Here is a 20,244-nt window from a genome sequence, read left to right on the forward strand (position 1 = left end):
CGTGTAGATGTTACACATACATTTTATTACTATGTGAACATACACAACTTCTGCACAACTGTCAATCATTCCGGACTCTTAAATCGATTGTTTCATCTGCTGTTTTTATTGGGAGAAAAAAAAAAAACAAGATTCTTTTGATATATTTATATTTATCGCTGACACATATGTATACCACAGTGTTTTGCCAAAGATTACAATGTTTTTATTTTTATAATGTTTTTTTTTTATTTTTTTTATAAATGTATTAATTAAAAATATGTCTGTGTAATGCACACCTAGCCATGGATTATCTTGCTTATACCACGGTCATTTGCTAGCTTTGACAAGTTAAAGCTGTCATTGATGTTTGCTGTGCAAAATGTGACTGAAAGGGTAAAAATAACTGTTAGAATTATGCCTTATGTAAATCATACACAGAAATAAAATAGTGTGATAGGATTTCACTTATCTCTACATTATAAGAGAGAGAGAGAGATTATCTACATTTGTGCCGCATCTCTACTAATATAACTGTATGTTACTATGGTTACACTTATTTATAGGCAGCACATTAATTTAGAATGGTGATTAAACTGACTGGAACCTTTGCATTTAATGGGTTGACTGCACACCTTCCAACTAATCAGAATCAAGTAACAATAAACTCTCTCTCCCTCTCTCTCTCTCTTTCTCTCTCTCTCCAAAAAAAAAAAAAAACTCAGCGTCCACATTCAAGTCCCTGTTTATGGGTTCGTACTATAGAAATAATATCTTATTGCAATTAATATAAACCTTTCATTTATGTTACAGCCAGAACTACTTTCCGAGCCGTGCTGTTAAAAATATAATGCACACCGTCTTTCCAATCAGATTCTAGAATCCATCCATGCTGTGGTATAAATATGTTTAATAAATAGTTGTTGTTTTTTTCCCCCAGCATTGACGCTATTCAGTCCTCATTAGAAACAAGAAAAAGGAAAACATGACTAACACGCAGATTTCACATTAGTTACTTGTTACTCTCTGACTAAATATATAATCTTCTTGTTGTTGGGGAAATATTGACCATAAATACTTTTGTTTAGATTATATCTAACACGCATGACAAAATCGTAGTTACTGTGACATACATTCTTACTGTTTTAAGGTAACCATATATACTTGCTACGTTCAAAGATATAGAACATCGTTATCAAATAACATGGCTTTTTCTTTTAAAGACACTCTATAATGGCATATCTCTACAGAAAACAACATTTGGATCCACATTAAAATTATATAAAAATTCGTGCAGCATTTACACGACGAGTGATTACATATCTAAGTAACATACAGATGTCCCGAGAATGTAGGGTTACTTCTACAATTTGTAGAGACTACTCACAAATAAAGCAAATATAGTCAAAAATAGGCCAGGGGTAATGCATATATGCATTTGTGTCCTAATTTATTGTGTTATTTTTGGATTAGCTTTCAGAAAACAAGCAGTAAAACTGGATGTAATTGAGGATTAGTAAAAAAAAATCACGAACCTGCACCATATTGTTGCTCCAAATCACCATAGTGGGATTATGAGGATCAGAACATTATGACTGAGTCAGAAAGTGCATGCTAAATTTTCATACATGGCAACTGCAGCATGCCCATACCCACAATGCATCAAGGCTTTGATCCAATTCCCTAGCACATGTTGAAGTTGGCTGAGTTTCACATTCCAGGCATATCACAAAATACTAATTTGGTTTCAGGGGGAAATAGAAGTGCTAAATCACTAAGCCATATACATATTTGAAATCAATACCAAAAAAACTGGGTATTAGAGTAAGATAAATCCGGAATTATTTTTGCTAAATACATGAAAATCCCCGACAAGCATTCGATGTAATCCCTAATAGCTTTTTTGCATAACAAGAGAACAGAGAGCAACCTAGCAAGTGTGTCGGTATCCTGCAAAGCCCACCCAGTTTGATGTGTAAATTACACCCAGTTAGGTGGTATAGACAACTCAGGAGAAAGAGAAATGACAATTATCACAGAGAATGAGAGACAGCAAGGAGACGGAGCATAGATAGATAGAGACATGGAGAGATGTGTACTGTAAAACATGACATAAAGTATTAAATATGTTGCGCTCAATCTGTATCATTAATGTTACATTTAAATCTGACAATGCGATGGCCAAATGGATAAGTATACACTACTAATTGTTCTCTACATCAAAGTGTATCATCTGTAGTTGGTATGTGCTAGGATCCTAGGGCGCATCAGTCGTAGACTAACGTATTGCATTGCTTTGTGCGATTCTATGAACACATTAGATATTCTGCATGATGCTTTTATACACAAGTACAAAATTATGCCTTTCATAGTGAAGGCTGGGGATGTGGCTTGGACTGATGAGCTTGTATGTTTTGGATCATGAGCAGATCCTTTCTTCCTCCATCACATTGGTAGAGGTTAATCTTTGTTCCAAAACTTTTGTGGCTCATCTTTGTATTTCTTTGCGAATTCCAATCTGGCCTTCTGATTCGTTCTGCTGATCAGTGGTTTGCATCTTGTGGTATGGCCTCTATATTTCTGTTCTCAAAGTCTTTGAATGGTGGATTGTGATACCTTCACCTCTGCCCTGTGAAGGTTCTTGGTGATGTCATTGACTGGTATTTTTGTGTTGTTCTTCACAGCTCTCACAATGTTTCTGTCATCATCTGCTGTTAGTTTCCTTAGCCAACCTGTTCCATGTCTGGTTGCTAATACACCAGTGGTTTCTTTCTTTTTCAGGACATTTCAATTTGTTGTATTGGCTGTGCCCAATGCTTGTGCAATGGCTCTGATAGAGTTTCCCTCTTTTCTCAGCTTCAAAATGGCTTGCTTTTCTCTGATCTTCATGTTGGTTTACCCTTTTTTAAACAACAAATTCAGTCTTCACAGGTATAATCTAGGGCTCAACCCAAGAGTAGACATGCAGAGCCATTCATTCTTTAAACAATTCTTTAAACCTGGGTAACAAGAAACATGGTATCAGTTAAATGATCCAAAATTTTTGATCACTTGAAATGGGTGGGTTCAAACAAAAGGTGCCATGTTCTAAGTTGTTTAACATACCTAGATGTAAATATGAAGAAATGAAAGCTGAAATTCTGATCTATCGTCTCATATTCGTCTTTAGATCTCAAATCCAAATGTCTTAAATGTATAGCGAAAACAATAGAATTGGCCTTGCTGTTCATATAGTTTCAGAGGGGGCTGTATATGTGAGACGTAGCGTGGTAAATATAGGCATTTTAAATGTGCTCATGCTGCATATTTCTGTAGCATCATTGAATAGTATTTCTACATAATAACGTTGTTAACTGTGGAAAAGCAGATTATTGTAAACATCGGAGAAAGAATGTGCACTCAGACTGTAATAACTAGCACATAAAATGTATCCAGACCATCAGTTGGAGGCCATTCTAAGGATACCAAGCAGGAAAAAATATGAAGCACGAAAGGATAGTATAGGAATAAATAAGAAAAATATAACACTAGAAAGCAAGACAGAACAGAATGGGGTGTATTCATAATTATAGCAATATGTTCTTATTTTTCACATTTTTAATTTCATAATAGCTATTTTTATTTTACAATATATATTTAGTTGCTCTAGTGAGGTCATAGCAATGCATATTTTATATTTTTATGGAAGAAACTGTGATGCAAATGAATATTGACCTAAATTTAATGTTATAAGGCATCAGGAGAAATAGGCTATTTCAAGTTCGCTGTCATTAATGGTGTCATTAGTGCTCTTATTATTTAAAGGATGTGTAAGCATTGACTATGCAGAAGGTTCCTCACTCAGGGGTATAAACTCATATCAAAGTTTCATTAGGAATCTCATCAGGCCACCCTGCCTCGATTGCACCCCTAACTAGATTAAAGTGATAGATTCTGCTTTGTGAGTCAGGTCTGTCTCCGTCTCCAGCATACTTATTATCATTATTAGTTCTGTGTTAGCAATAAACAGGGCCTTGGAAGGTATTGTTTACGCTTCCTTCCACACATTTCCTTCTGAGATGTTACGGATATATCAGAACGTTCGATCTTGATGTCCTAGCAGGGCCGATAAACAGGACGGATAATAAAATGAATATGCAGTTTAATAAACAATGGATAATTAAAGTCTTTCAATCAGGAGTAATGAGCAGATTGAGTAAGAAAGTGTGCATACAGCAGGGAGCACTTATATCCACATATCATCGAGAATGGAAGTGTAATGCTGAGCTTCTTTTCTGAATTTTGGCCTCATCCTTCAGTGCTTAGTATTCATATTTAGCTAAATAGAAGAAATACCGTTTAATTACATTGTCATGTTTCTGCCTGGAGTTCTCTATTTCTTTTTTTAAGACAACCTAAAAAGAGATACCTTCTCCCATTATGCTGATGAAAATTTCTATTTAATACTGAAAGGAATGGAGCACCATTATAACTGGACACTCCTTTTTTTAAAGAATTCATACATATTAATCAGTTGAATCCCTCTAGGCTGAAAACTTTTTATATCAGTGTTGGTTTTATATAGTTTGTCCATGGCTGCAGCATATCATAAGATGGAAACGTAGTTTTGTTAAATGTCATGATCATTTCCTCTTGAGTGGATTTCAGAAAATCATGCCGTCACAGTTTCCAAAGCATCAGTTAATTTTCATATCAAACATCAGAATGGGGGAAATGTGATCAACAACAACAAAAAAAAAACATCTAGTGAGCAGGCAAAAGTACCTTGTTGATGAGAGAGCTCAGAGGAGGATGGCCAGTCTGGTTTGAAGGCTCTGGTAACTCAAAGAAGCACTCTTTGCAACTGTGGTGAAAAGAAACGCATCTGAAAAAGCACAAAACCATGTGGCAGATGAGCTACAACAGCAGGTTCCACTCATGTTAGCCAAGAACAGAAGTCTGAGGCTACAATGGGCACAGGTTCACTGAAACTTGAAATTGAATGTAATGGGAAAAGACCGGTTTTTCTAATCTTTAACTTCAGCTCTTGACCTGTATCTGCATGACATTATGCACTGTGCTGCTGCTACTAATTTCTAATAAAGTGGATGGTGACATTATAGATTTAGATTATAATCTGTCTATCTCTCATTCTCTCTCTCTCTCTCTCTCTCTCTTTCTCTCTCTCTCTCTCAGGTACAGGATGCTGTGCGCTGTAGGATGGGTGGATGTAAGGACGACAGTGAAAATTCGCCCGACTCCTGCAAAAACGGCCAGGTGCAGATCATGGTGAATAGCATCTCATTTCACCTCATCCTCTTCATACACTTCACGTGACATGAAAATATAAAGCATTAGAGAACTACAGGTTTTAATTTGTGTTTATCATTAAAAAGTCTACAAAATGTCCACATTATCAACCTTTTCATTTTCATTAACTTTCTTCATCCATTTATTTTTATTCTTGTATGATTGCTTTTTTATTTTCAATAGGTCAGATCAGTAGATAATAATGGGGATGATAAATTTTCCTTCTAAATGTCTCTAGTTAAAGAGAGTCCTCTGTGTTCTTTTCCTTCTCCCTTTTATTCCTTCTTTGACAACCAGAACCACAGGCATAGCTATAGCCACAGGCATAATCATTATCTATTCCCATGCCCTCACCACTCATTGCCCAATGCCAGGACTGGAATACAATCAGGCATTCATATATTGTATCTCTTAACCCCATTTGAACTGCCAAGGATTCTTTCTTTTCCAAAACATTAAAATTTAATGTTAATGTTTAATTGTTGCATTTATTTAACACCTAAAAACATTATTCAGCCCAAATACATGGAACAAACTCAGATATAAATGTGATATACTTATTAATGAACAGTGTAGACAGTATAGCTATATATGAACTGTGTAGCTAATATCAGCCAAAAACTGACAACAAACAAACAAATAAACAAAATAAATGTGCTGAAATTCATTAAATATAGAACACCCCAAAACACAGACACAAAAAGAAATCTGACATTGGAATTATATTGGAAAAATAAATCTATAAAGGCAACCAGGGAACAAGAATGAACCTCATACAATCAACCAGTCAGGTCACAGAGTCTACCATCTGCATTTTGGAGCAGAAAGATTCATCAGACCAGGCAACATTTTTCCAATCTTCAACTGTCTAGCTTCAGTCAGCCTGTGTCCATTGTAGCTTCCTGTTCTTGACTGACAGGAGTGGAAACCTGACAGGAGTGTTGTCTTCTGCTGTTATAGTCAATCTGCCAGAAGGTCCAATGTGTTGTTCGTTCTAAGATGCATTTCTGCTCACCGCAGTTGTAAATAGTGCTTATTTGATTCATGATAGCTTTCCTGTAAGCTCAGATCATTCTGGCCATCTGTTAGACCTTTGTGCATGAAATCCCAGGATATCAAAAGTTGGCTGCACAAACCAGTCTGTCTGGCACTGTCACTGAGATCACAGTGTTTTCCTCATTCTGATGTTTAATGTGAACATTAACTGAAGCTCTTGACCTGTATCGGCATGATTTTATGGATTTCACAACTGCCCAGTGATTGGCTGATATTGTGAGTGTAAACAATACATTGACTTAAACATTAAATGATAATTGAATGAGTGAGCAAGGGTACCTAATAAAATGGCAAGAGAGCGAACCATTTCAAATATCTACTGGTTGCAACTCCTAAAGCTTTAGAAGCTTTGCTTGCACAGCTGATGAAGGTCATGTTGAACTTTAATAAGAGTTTGCAGGGGATTGTGCCCTAAAATGGATTAGCACCCCATCCAGGATGTACCCCACCTTGTGCCCGATGCTCCCTGGGATAGACTCCAGGTCCCCCACGCCCTGTAGGATAAGCGGTATAGATGGATGGATGGAACAGTTAGCAGAGATGACGAGCCTTGCTCAGAGGTCAATGCAAGTTTACAGAGAGATGCATGTCTACCCAGCTTTAACTCACTTCATGTTGGACTGATTTTTGTAGTGATGTAGATGTAGGCTAATGTAAATTCATGACAGAATGATTATAAAGTCGTGAGCTAAAATTGTACTACTATTGCCTAATAATGAATCACACTAGAGTTAACAACAGCAATAATAGGATTACATAAAATCACAATTACATATAATAAAGTACAAGCTTAATGCAAAAACACCGTAACCACATGACATAGCTGAATTACATCAGTATTAAACTCACTATACAAAACTATATTGTAAAGTCACCTAGCCAGCTTCAATAACCATACCTGCATAATTCCCAATAAAATAAAATAACACATACAGTATTATCTGAGCACAGTATTTCTTCATTCCGTTTTCTTTTGCTTTAATATGTCAGTGATTCTTACATCCAAATGCTCTGGCATTTTCTCAAAAATCTTCAAGTCACCTGGAAAGTTGCTGTCAGAAAGAGAGTGGCACTGTTAATGTCTCACTTTTAGATCTAAGCAGGATCTAGGCTTTTTATATTAAATCTGCTCATCTTGTACCATCATTCAGGCATTCAGGATTCCACAGGGGTCATATTTTTGGTTGGAACAAAAAGAGAGGGCTATATATGTTTGGGTTTTGAGTTTCAAAAGAAGGGCTATTGCTCCCCTGTTACACCACTCAGTGGAATAAGTAAAATATACATGACTAGAACAAGCACATAACCTAAGCCTAATACTAAATAGATAAACAAGCATTTTGTTATTTTGCAAAAAGAAATGTCTGCTCATTAGTATGTTGAAGCTTTCTGTAAGGAAATGTGTATTTAACATTTATGGAAGGAGTCTCCAGTCGTAGGTTTTGCGTGGTAATATAAGCCTATCATTTATGTCACAGGAAGAACTACTGTCGAGCTGAAGAAATGTAATTTAACCTTCTGACCAATCAGATTTGAGAATTCAACAGCGCTGTGGAAAAAACTACTTTTAACGCAGTCACGCAATGCATGTTCATGAAGCAGAATATAAATAATAGATAAATGTAATTCAAATCGATATTTCACATTACCAGTGATATGGGGTGGCAGTTTAAATGCTCTTTTGGCTGCGTCAGACTGTTTAGAACTGAAGTGTTTGCAAGCAATTGGTGAAAACATCGAAAAAGTGATAAATCTGTTTCCATTAGTGTTTTTAGTCTTACAGAAGAGCCATGTTGTTGTTGTTATTGTTTTTTTTTTTTCCTTTCTACTGCAGTGCGCTTAGATTTGAATATTTCACCAAAACTACATCATGCTTTTAGTTTGCACCCACACACTTCAAGGCAGTCCTGCGTCTGATCCGTGGTCAAGATTAAACTTATTACAGTATAATCAGAAGGATGGCTTATTTATTTGAAATATGTCTCAGCTTGCTGTAATCTGGATGAGTCATATATTCAGGAACAGTCTTAGATTAATGAAATTGAATGAATCTGGATTGAAAATTCATGAAGAATAAAAGTGAAATAAAAGTCTTGATGAAGTATTGATGCGATGTGAAATTATAATAGCAGTCAGCAATGAGAGAAAAAGCAGATAATCTATTGTATTGTCAGTTCCAAGAGTTGGTCAGTGAGACAGATAGACTTAGAGATGCAGGAGAGGCTATAAAGTCTACGAATTTGGAAGTTCAGCTGAAGTTCACTGCTTTACGCTTTCCTCTGGTGGTATTTTAGACCCAGGCTTCAGAGAGTGCACTTAGCATTGCACCCTTGTGACCTGAGATCATAAGCTCTTCCAGTTTATGGGTCATTTTGAATAATTTTAACCTGGATGTGGTGGATTCTGTTTATGAAGGTTGAATTCAACAACACAGGACAAATATCTTAATTGTATCCGTAGATCTTTAAAGCATGTCTTTCTTCATAAAATTGCAGAGATAATTGACCAGCCTAATACAGCATTTCAGTGATTTCTTCTGTGATTGTTGCAGAGAAAAAAAAAAAAAAAAAAAAAGATTTTGCTGTGGCTTTTTTCAGAATGTGCGATGCAATTTTTTTTTTTTTTTTTTTTTTTTTTTTTTTTACAGAAAACTACTTGAATTAGCAAAATTGTAATTGCATGAAATTGTTTTGCATGGTCTTTTGCAGTGATGTTTGTTGGTAAATTAGACCTTTTAGCTGTTCTCATGTTTGATGCATATGAATTTAAGAGAGCTTTGGCTGAATGCACGTTGCGATGATGTCACATGGTGCATCATGACCTTTGGAAATCTGTGGAAAATCTGTGGTCATTTTTAAACATTGCAGGCTCCTCCGAATTTAACGGTGTTTGCTTGATTTTGCGTTCATTTCTACAATCACTAAATCCTGGAGAGACTGATTCATAGAAATATGGTTATGAATGTAGAGCAAAATGGCTAATACTAAAATAGCTAAAATGGCTAGTACTTTTAGAACAGCACTGTTGAATTCTCAAAGCTGATTGGCCAGAAGATATTTATTTTCAGCAACAGTACCTCTGACAGTAGTGCTGGCTGATTCACATCACAGGTTTAATATACCTGTAAATGCGCAATGTGTATGACGTGTTATTGTTTCTATAGTAATAACTCATTCAAAAGGACTTGTATGGCGAATGCTCAACATAATCTTGCACTAATAATAAACATTTAGGCTGGGGATGCAATAATTGTTTATAGCTGCAAATTGCTGTTGTATAAGAGAAATATTATATTAGTATATTAGTATATATAATGTTCACCTTTTAATTTTTATTATTTTTACAATTATAGAGTTTATTAACAAATTATGCTTAACATATTATCTAATACAGTATCATGTCGGAAGCTCAAAACACTGCATGCTGTACAACAACTCGTGTGTGTAGTACCAGTTGTGGATTTTAGAGTGCAATCAATGGCATAGTGTGAACAGATTAGATGGCTAATTAGATAAGTAGCTTGCAGTCAGCAGGTTTTACTTCAAGTTCATTGAGTGTCAGGTTAAACAAGTGTCGACTGGTTTCTGTGAATTCAAGTGCGTTTTAGTGTAACACACACACACACACACACACACACACACACAAATCACTCTTACAGAGTTGTGAAAAAATTACCATGTTCATATTACTGAGCCATGATGATGTTTTCCTCCAGTTTACTGGCTTAGAAAATATTTCATCGCTTTTGATCGCATTCTTTTGATCAATACACTCTCATTTCTGGTGTTTTCATTTATGTATTAGCATACAAACAATTGCAGGCACTGACAGCATGTATCAGAAGCATTCAAGCTTTAAAATCACTACCAATTTGTTCCCATCCAACAGGCATGATTGAGTGTATGATCACTTGATTGCATATTACCTGTTTAAAATTTTAAATGTGTACTAATCAAGCTGTACTTTTTGCAGCAGCCATATGCTCGATCCAGCTCTATTCAGGATAAATATTGAAATATTGAAATGATCCCTGCTGCTAAAGATTTTTTTTTCTGCTGTGGAGGTATTGCAATAGATTGTGGAGGTGTTGCAATAGACTTTCTTGTGAAATATTATATTATTATAGTTGAACCAAAACTTTTCATTTAAAAATGCTCCTTCCACTCATCCAAATGCAGGTTGTCTTTGTGCTCTCAATCCACCTCTCACACTCTTCAGAAATAGCTCATTTCTGCTCAGTATACAGCATTCACAACACTCTCCATACAGCCAACATTATATATATATATATATATATATATATATATATATATATATATATATATATATATATATATATATATATATATATATATCCTCTATACAGTAAGTATACACACATATTTTTCAGATTTATACACAATTTTGCTTCTACTACAGAATATAATTCTGTGTGTCCTGGCTTAATGGTTAGCACATTTGCCTTGCACCTCCAGGGTTGGGGGTTTAATTACCACCTCCGCCCTGTGAGTATGGAGCATGCATGTTCTCCCCGTGCTTCGGGGGCTTCCTCTGGGTACCCCAGTTTCCTCCAGTCCAAAGACATGTGTTGTAGGCTGATTGGCCTTTCCAAATTGTCCGTAGTGTTTAAAAGGGTGTGTGTGCGATTGTGCCTTGTGATGAGTTGGCACCCCGTCCAGGGTATCCCCCACCTCATGCCTTCAGTCTAATAGAATATTCTCCAGGCTCCCCGCGACCCTGTGTATGATAAGCGGTACAGAAAATGGATGGATGGATGGATTGGTGGATAACATAATCCGTATATAAAATTGAAATAACTCATTGCAATTAAATGATTTGAAGCCGTTAATCAAAATTTACATTAATGAGTCTTCATTAATGACATAAAATAAACACAGGAGCTTTAAAAAATTAACTGAATCTTCATGAATATGACATTTCTTGTGTAAATATCCAGTTTGATTAGCAAAGCCGCAATGTTAGCATTAAAGAGTAATTGATTTTTATTAGCCCTTGCCTTTTTTTGTTTGTTTGTTTTGTTGTTGTTTTTTGCAGATTTGCAAACCGGAGTGGTTGTGAACATTATCAATCACTCTAATAAAGTTTTATGCTGATAATGGACAGAGACAACAGAGACAGTAAAATGTAACTTAGCAGATGAACAGTGAGATCATTCGTATAGAAATCACAATACTAATTATTACATTGTCTATAACCCTACATTCACACAGCAAACAGCAAAGACAACTATTTATTTGAACTGAAATTTCCTCAATTCTATTCAAAATAGGTATGAAAGTAAAGCATCATGATCTCAATTGGCTTGAATGCTTTCTTGGACCAATTCTATGATGGTGTGGAAGAAGTTCTTAACTTCCTTACTTAAACTTTAGTTCCTACATTACCTGCATTTAGTTATGTTTGACGTACAAAAATTAAATAAAAATGGGTTTCATCTTATTCTGTCTTATAGAACCTCTCATTAAATGTATATAGATACATCATAAAGAAAAATAACATCTGGAAGGAAGTAGCTTGTACAGAGTGCTTGCTTTGTTTTATCTGTTAGTATGAAGCCTGTCATGTTGGGTAAATCAAGCAATTTTTTTTTTCATAATGCATTTTACATAATTTGTTTGCTAGAAGTTATAGAATATGTGGCTACTACAATTTTTCTTAAACATAATGCTGGACAGTGCATTCTTATAAGCTAGGACATTAGTGGCAAACTACAACCTTAGGAACAAACTAGACATGACACTTAGTGTGCTAATGTGAATGCAAAGTTAGCGTTACAGTAATAAGTGCCTAATTAACTGTCAATAACGTAAAGACATAGACATCTAAATGTTTTTGCTCGCAAATAGTCTATCCCCGAGATGTATAGCTATAGAACTGTTAACTTGTCCCTTCAGGATCTTGGGATTTTGCCATTGCAGAAATTAACGCAAAATCAAGCAAATTCCACAATATTTGGAGGAGATTGTGAGGTGGGAATGTCATCACCAGTGGAAAAATTGCTTGACTGATTTGTATGATTTACAAGTATGTGTCTCAGTACTTCTGTGCAAGAGTAAGAGTTGAACCAGTGGGGCACTACAGAGGTAGCATTATAAATAGTTCTTCCATTATCTCCATTATCTTAATGGAGTATTTACTCCTTAAGAGGCAACAACAGCATCTGATATCCACCTTTAATATTTATATGAAGGATATTTCAGCATATGTCAATGTTAACATCTGTATATACCTGCCTGTCTTTTGTTGTCCCACAAGCTACATATTTTTCTTCTCACTGCATAAAATAAATAAATGGGGGGGGGGGGGGGGGGGGGGGGTGTATCTCCTATGCCTTTCTGGATTTGTATCCATCTAGAACACATTATCTGTTCATTCTGAATGATGTATTCATCCCAAATATATATTCCAGGTTTACAAATAAATATAAGAAAGAAATATCAGCTGAATAAAATTTAAGTTCAAACAGTGATTCATGAAGTCATGTTGAACATAATAGTTTGTACCCTATTTTACCTATATTGATTCATTTTTCCCTCTACTACTCTCCCACACAGACCGATTTTGAGAAAGACGTGGACTTGGCATGTCAAACAGGTAAGTATTTCTTTGTCTTTCAGTTATTTTCTCATTCCCTCTTCTATCAATAGCTCTCTCTCTCTCTGTCTGCCTCGTCTGTGCGTTACTCTTCAGTTTCCATGTCATTTTTTTTTTTAATGAACACATCGGCAGTGGTGATTTGTTTGGTGAATTATTAGTAACTTTGCTTAACATTGTCTTCCCATCGTTTGCAGAGAGAGGACATCCATGTAAGTTTTAAGTTTCTTCTTGTTTTTTTTTTTTTTTTCATTTTTTTCATTTAAATTAAAATAGATTATTTTTGTATTATTCTGAATCAAAATCACAGCATAATATTACATTTACTCTTTAATTGCGATAAATAAAGTATATCATATTCAGTGCAAGGCAAAAGTCCTGAAAGATTGAATTTAAAATTGGTTATTTAGTCAAGCAGTTTACTCAACGACCAAAATACATAACTAGTGTGCAAGTAAAGGCTAGAGACATGCACATTATTATTTGGAATATTATTATTTTTGTTTTTCAGGTTAGACTTTGTTTGTTTGGTGAACATAAATGTTAAAATGAAGTTAAGCTGAAGCTAATTTATACTGCAATACTTCTCAGACATGTGGCTTCATTTAGCTTGTACTCTTCATGTTTGTGATGCCAGTGAACTAAGAAAATATTACAAAACTATACCACGGTATATGATCAAGCAGTAGTTATAAGATGATGAGAATCTTTTAGAGTGTATGTTGTTAAGATGATAAGATGTTGAATCCTTTTCCTCCAAGAGGATTATTGAATTTTTCTGTGCATGCAAATCTGTGAAATTTCAACCTCACTGTGCCTCACTTCTGTTTTGTTTCTCCACACCTGCATGTTATGATATAACAATAAACAATGGGGCGCCGGGGGTGGGGCGGGTCTTCCTTTCCAATGTGTTCATTTTCTCTCTCTTATCTTTCTTATTATCCTCCCATCATTTATTCTTTCCTCACTGGCCTCTATCAATCTTAAATATCTACACATTCGGGTTCATTTTTTTGCTCTGCGGTCTCTTGCCGTCTGTCTTGTCGACCTCTGCTTCTGTCTCTTCCTCTCTTCTTGCCTTTGTGTGCATTCTCTCTTTCTTGTCCTCCCTCCTTTTGGGCCCTCTCTTTTCCTTTCTCTCTCTCTTTCCTCCTCCTTTCTCTCCCTCAGTCATCTTCAAGGAGGTGAACACATGCAACCCAGCTAGCATCACAGGCACACTGTCACGCATTTCCCTGGACGATGAGGACGATCCCAAGTTAGCTACCCATCAAGAAGGCATCAACTTTAGCAGTCTGCCTGGCAACATCCCCCCGCCCAACCTCTTGGCTCAAGTGCCAACTCTGGGCACATTGAATGAGCTCAACGAGACGCCCCGGAAAAAGGAGGTCAATGTGGAACAGCAGGGGCAGCACCAACGTTCTGCACCAGTCTACCTGTGCACAGAGAGTGCATTGAGTTGGGCACGGCCATCTACTGCTGCCACTGACCCAGCAAGCGGTGTAGGGGGTGGCGAAGGGGACTACATGGTGTTACCACGGCGGACGGTCAGCCTCAAGCCCAAACTGATACAGGAAAATGAAAAACCTCTCAATATCAGCGTAGAAGACCCACCTTTTCCTCCACCCCCTTCACCCATGACCCTTCACCCGGCCGAGAGCGAGCCATTCCCAGCAGACTTTGCCACTGTGGACCATGTTGGTGTAGGTCTGCACCGATCCTATGGACCTGTTAAGCAAGTACCCAGCCTCGCCAGTGCCCACACACTGCAAGTGAAACAAAGCCGGCCATCCATCAGGCAGATCTTCACTTCCGGCAAGGCAGAACGCACCAGGACCCTGCCCCGCAATTTGGGCAGTGCCAATGCCAATGTCTCAGCTGGCTCCCTAGAAGTAAGTAAAGTTCAGCCCTTTTCTTGGCACCTTGGTTTAAACTTGTCCTGTTAAATTTGGGACAAGGCCATCTGTAATTACAAGAAAGAAACTGGCAGCAATCTTGTAGTGTATAATCTTCCTGCAAAGCACTGAGTTGACTACCAAGATGTTTTTCTTTCATAATTTATCAAAAACAAATACAAAGTATAATACTGTAGGTATGAAATATTCAGTGTTACATTGTTTCCAAATGAGACAGTTAATATTTGGCAGAAACATTTGCCAAAAGTGTCTTACAGGTTGTCCAAATCAATGATATAATTCTTCTTGCTGAGAAGATAAGGAACTAACCTATAATTTGTGAAAAAGAGACTCTTTGCTGCAGGTGACAATAACACTTTACAAGCAAAAAAAAGAGCAAAAGAAAGAGGCACATCTTAAGGATTGGCACTAGTGCACATGCAATGTTACAAACAGTAGTCATGAAGTATTTAAACTATTATTGTATAAGTCAATGACCTCCATAGATAATAGCAGATGAAAAGAAGACATATATAGAAGCATATATAGACAAATGGGCAATCATTCCACCATTTTGCAACCACAAATAAGACTTCTCTGGTTTTTGTTCTGTTGGAATATCGAGTTCACCCGCCATTAATACAACATGATATTGAGTGATGCAAGACACAAGTACATGTGTTTGGTGCATGTTTTATTTAGGGCCAAGCATGAAACATCATTAAAGTCCAAAATGGGGGTCAAAACTATGGTATGCAGTAACATACTGCAATAACCATGATCATTATTGGAAGAACAGGTGAGAATTGAAACCAGGAAACATGGTAATAGGCCCAAATTTAACAACATACAGTGAGGGAAAATAATTATTTAGTATAATTACAGTGTATATGTCCATTTTAAATTTACACACATGATGTGTTTTGACTGCTTATAAATATGAACAAAAATGTATGTATGTATTCATAAGCATTGAACAAATATTGAAATAAAACTATATGAAATCAATTTGTGGTAAAAAAAAAAAAAAAAAAAAAGTATTCCGAAACCACAAATTAAAAATTTGTACAATTAGTACTTTGCTGCAAAGCTGTTCTTGGCAATTACAGACTTGAGACATCTATGGTAACAGGTAATTAGATTTTTGCAGTGCTGTGGTTCAACTTTGGCCAATCTCTCTTGGCAAATTGCCTTTAATTCCCCAAGGTTACGAGGGGTGCTCTGGTGAATATGTAATTTCAAAATCCTTCATAAATTTCCATTGGAATTAATTTGTGCAAGGCCTTCTTGAGTTATTTTGGCTGTGTGTTGGGGCTCGTTGTCTTGTTGAAATGTCCATCTTATCCCCAGATTCTTGGCTGATGACATTAAAGTCTCCTTTCTTGGTATATCAGTCCATTCATGTTTCCTTAATGACATATAATGCGACAGTACTATTGGCAGAGAAGCAGCCCCATATCATGATGCTCCCAACCCCGTGTTTCTATGTGTGGTATGCTGTTCTTGGGATCAAATGCACAACCATTCTTTCTCCAAACATGATGAGCTGAATTATTGCAAAAAAATTATTCCGTTTTTTGTTTCGACTGATCCGAACATATTGTTTCGAAAGAGTTTTGATTTGTCTATATTCTTTTAGACATTCATCTATGTGCTTCTTTTTTAGGGGAGGAGTTTTGCATGGCAGTGGAGACAATTGTGGTGTCATTCATTGCTTTTTGTTATCTGTGTAACTGATGCTTGTTCCTGCTGCTTTTAGATCATCCTGTTACTCTTGACTACTCTCTTACCTTTCTTATCATTAGTCTGAGACCTTGTTGTGAAATATTAACTTTTCAGAGATGATTATTTCTGGTTTCATGAATTTCCACCTGAAAATTATCAAACCAGTTGTGTTGACTGAAATGTTTAAGGTCTTTACCATGGCTCTGTAGCTTTTTTCCATTTGAGTGATATTTAATAATGCAGTCACTGAGAACTAGAAAAATCCTTTACCTTCACATTGCTACTTGTTGACAATTGTTGTGTAATTTGCAGTTACATAATTTTAAGTGTAAATACTTTTTCCCTGTCAGTTTTGTTTTTTGACATTTGTTTGTGCTTATGATTAATTACAAAATTAACAGACATCATGTGTCTTTTGAAGAGGATATACAGTATGTGTGCACTGGAGGTATATTAAATAACAAAAACAAGTTTTATAAATACTTATTTCCCCTCACTGTAAATACACAAGTACACTTCACATAGAAACATCAAGGTATAAGTAGACAAACAAATACAGTAAATGAGTTAATGCCAAAAAGATGAACACAATGATGGGTGGAATGGGTGGGGGTTTGAGACAGGACCCAAACAGAAACCAAAACATAAACATGCAATGCTTATCGCCATGGAAACCATGAGGTGTGACAATTAGCTTCATATTTTTTTCGTTGTTGTGACACCCTACATTTTAATCAAATAATACAAGTGCTAATTGTTGTCTGTGCATGATAAATATTATTGACTCAATTAATCAATTATCTGGCATATTATTATTATGGCATGATCGGGAAAATAAAATAAAAACTTTTTTGTAGTGGACTCTGTATACAGGAATGAAGGGAATGGGATGGCAGAAAGGTGACAGGTAGAAGGGACAACAGACATGTAGTTGGGGATTATTTGAAATGACAAGACAAGAATAATGAGGCAAAAATAGCAGTTCCAAACACAACCAAACTAAAACTTACTGAATAGTTTTAGACATAAATAAGTGACATACAATACTGTACATACAATCAGCAGCCTCATACATTATATGATTCATATAATATTATATACATATTAGATTAGCAGGTGAGCTTTTAATCATCCATGGTTATGAAATGAGTGTGGTATCTAAAACCATCATATCATTATCTATACAGATAGATAATTGGGTAGCATATTCAGTGTCTGGATCCCTGTTCACATTCCTCACCTGGCTACTGTCATAACCTCCAAAATAGCCCTATTTTATATTTTTTCCAAAAACCCTGTCAAATTGCTGTCTGTCCAGTCTTGAGTTGTGTATTTCTTCATCCATATGTGAGTTATACATGTGTGTCTGTGGGTCTATAATTAAACATGGTCCCTTAGAGACGGACGGAGTGAGGTGAAACATGCAATGCCAAAGGAAGTGCATGGGTTCTGTCCTGCTTTATTAGAAGAGACACACCACACACACACACACAGAACCATAGCTGGTTTTACAGGGGTGCTGGTCACATGGGATGCTTTTAGGAAGCAAGTTTTAAACTTTAAGAAATGTCATATTGTGTTACACACACACATCTATTTGTTGTGCAGTGCTCTTTAATTAAAGAGCATCCCACAGTGTGAATACAGGAAGTAGACACATAAAAATGTGCTTTTAGCCTTTTGGTGTAGAGCTGCTTTGACATTATCATTAATGGTGGTGTATTAAAATATAAAAATAAAGGTCATTTGTCACTTAGAAAAATAGATTTATTTTTGTTTGGAACTCTAGAGCTCTTTTTGTTTTTGACCAAAATTGGGTTTTTCAGCATATAAAATATTTTTTATATTTCTACTTTAAGAAAACAAATGTATTTCATCGAATTGATAGCTAAAAATATAGCCAGTTTAAACAAATGTGATAGCAAAAATGTGCTAAACCTATGTTAATTCAGTGCCAAAAGTTTCAACTCACAACTTCATTGTTAGTAGAGATGCGGCACAGACGCAGATAATTCACACATGCGCTCTCTCTCTCTCTCTCTCTCTCTATCTCTCTCTCTCTCCCTCTCTCTCTCTCTCTCTCCCTCTCTCTCTCTCTCTCTCTCTCTAATAACTATTTATTATAATTCATTCAAATAGATGTAATCTTATAACACTACTTTATTTCTGTATATGATTTAGAGCAGACAGAACAGATCTGATGACCTGTATATAAAATAACTAACTAAAATTAACCATTAGTTTTATTCTTTCAGTCAAATTTTGCACTCAAACATCAGTGACAGCTTCAACTTGTCAGTGCTGGCAAATGGCCATGGTATAAGCAGGATAATCCATGGCTAGGTGCGCATTACACGATTTGTCTGGGGTATTGCACATGCTTCACATCAGATGGTTTTTTGACTCCATGTCGTGCATTAAAATCGTGCAATGCACACCTGCTTTGGTGGATTATATATATAATATAAGATCTGTACATGAAAAATATTCCATTCAGTTAAATGTGTTCCCTCTCGCACACAATGGTCATTCAGACTAAGTCCTAATTGTTGTTTAACTGCAGAATCATCTTATAAATGTATAGTGTCATAAACTCTTGATTTGCCAATTTAAATTCATTATGCTGTACTGAAATCATTTGAGAAGATAAAAATAATTTGCTCATAATAATATGAGGGGTCACTGAATATTGTAAAAATATTTACTGGCAGTAGTGCTCACTGAATACTGATAACTGAGATCTGCCTTACGTGTTCCTCTGTCCAACTTTAAGTACAGTTGAAAATAGTAAGCAGCTTGTCTCTAACTGGAGTGACACTAATGTCCCATTGGTTCTTCTTATAAATCTTAGGCCTTATCCACATATATATATATATATATATATATATATATATATATATATATATATATATATATATATATATGTTTTTTTTTCTTTACAACTTTGACATCACAGCATCAACCATTCCATGCTCATTTTAGTTTTATAGGTGTTATGAAAGTGCTTGGACTCATTGACATGACTGCAGACCAGCTTGTTACTTTGTGGTCTGTAATTTTTTATTTGACAACGTGTTATATAATGTGCAGTAAAACTCTAGATAAAACTAAACATTTGTGCGGCGGCGCGAAGATATGATATGCACCATACTGCTCCAGAATTCACTGTTCAAGTGTTATAAATCATACTGCTAGCAGGGATTTTGGATAAGACTCTAGAATCTGGTGTGACAATTTCTATTCAGAGATTGTTGTTGTCTGACGAGTGCATTTCTGCATTTCATTGTATCTGTCAGATCCTGTTAATGCTATTTTTGAAGTGTTATATGCTTGAATAACAGTTTATGACATACTATCACTACCTAGTGGGCCGGAGTGCTCATGTGAATGTTTTCAAATCATTGTCGACATATACTCATTTGGAGATATTTACTATGTTACTAGATTGTCAAAAATATCCATATACTTGAGACTTACAAAAAAAGTTCTTAAGGGTTCTCTGGTTTTGTTCTCTTGGGGAAAACTTTAAAGATTTTATGAGAGATTTATAAGAGCTCCAAAGAACCTTTGAAGAACCCATTATCATAAGAGTGTGTATGTAGAGCCATTATTTCCCAAAAATGTATTGCCTCTGCTTACGTAGAAATATTTAAGATGCAAGGCTTGTCCCAATAGTGGTAAATAT

The 20,244-nt window shown here is 35.9% G+C and overlaps 1 protein-coding gene across 10 annotated transcripts in view; it reads left to right on the plus strand.

Moving 5' to 3' along the window:
* The window catches only part of adgrb2 (adhesion G protein-coupled receptor B2), a 442,839-nt gene that overhangs the window by 384,214 nt on the left and 38,381 nt on the right, over positions 1 to 20,244 (plus strand). For 9 of the 10 annotated variants that reach the window (XM_047158787.2, XM_047158793.2, XM_047158786.2 and 6 more), the window contains 4 exons: positions 5,155 to 5,247; positions 12,900 to 12,939; positions 13,137 to 13,151; positions 14,110 to 14,831. In XM_047158787.2, coding sequence (XP_047014743.1) covers positions 5,155 to 5,247; positions 12,900 to 12,939; positions 13,137 to 13,151; positions 14,110 to 14,831 — 870 coding nt within the window. The remainder of the gene's footprint in view (positions 1 to 5,154; positions 5,248 to 12,899; positions 12,940 to 13,136; positions 13,152 to 14,109; positions 14,832 to 20,244) is intronic. The other variant, XM_047158788.2, reaches the window with a different exon arrangement.

This window comes from Ictalurus punctatus, chromosome 12 (genome assembly GCF_001660625.3).
Source record: "Ictalurus punctatus breed USDA103 chromosome 12, Coco_2.0, whole genome shotgun sequence".
Taxonomy (NCBI): Eukaryota; Metazoa; Chordata; class Actinopteri; order Siluriformes; family Ictaluridae; genus Ictalurus; species Ictalurus punctatus.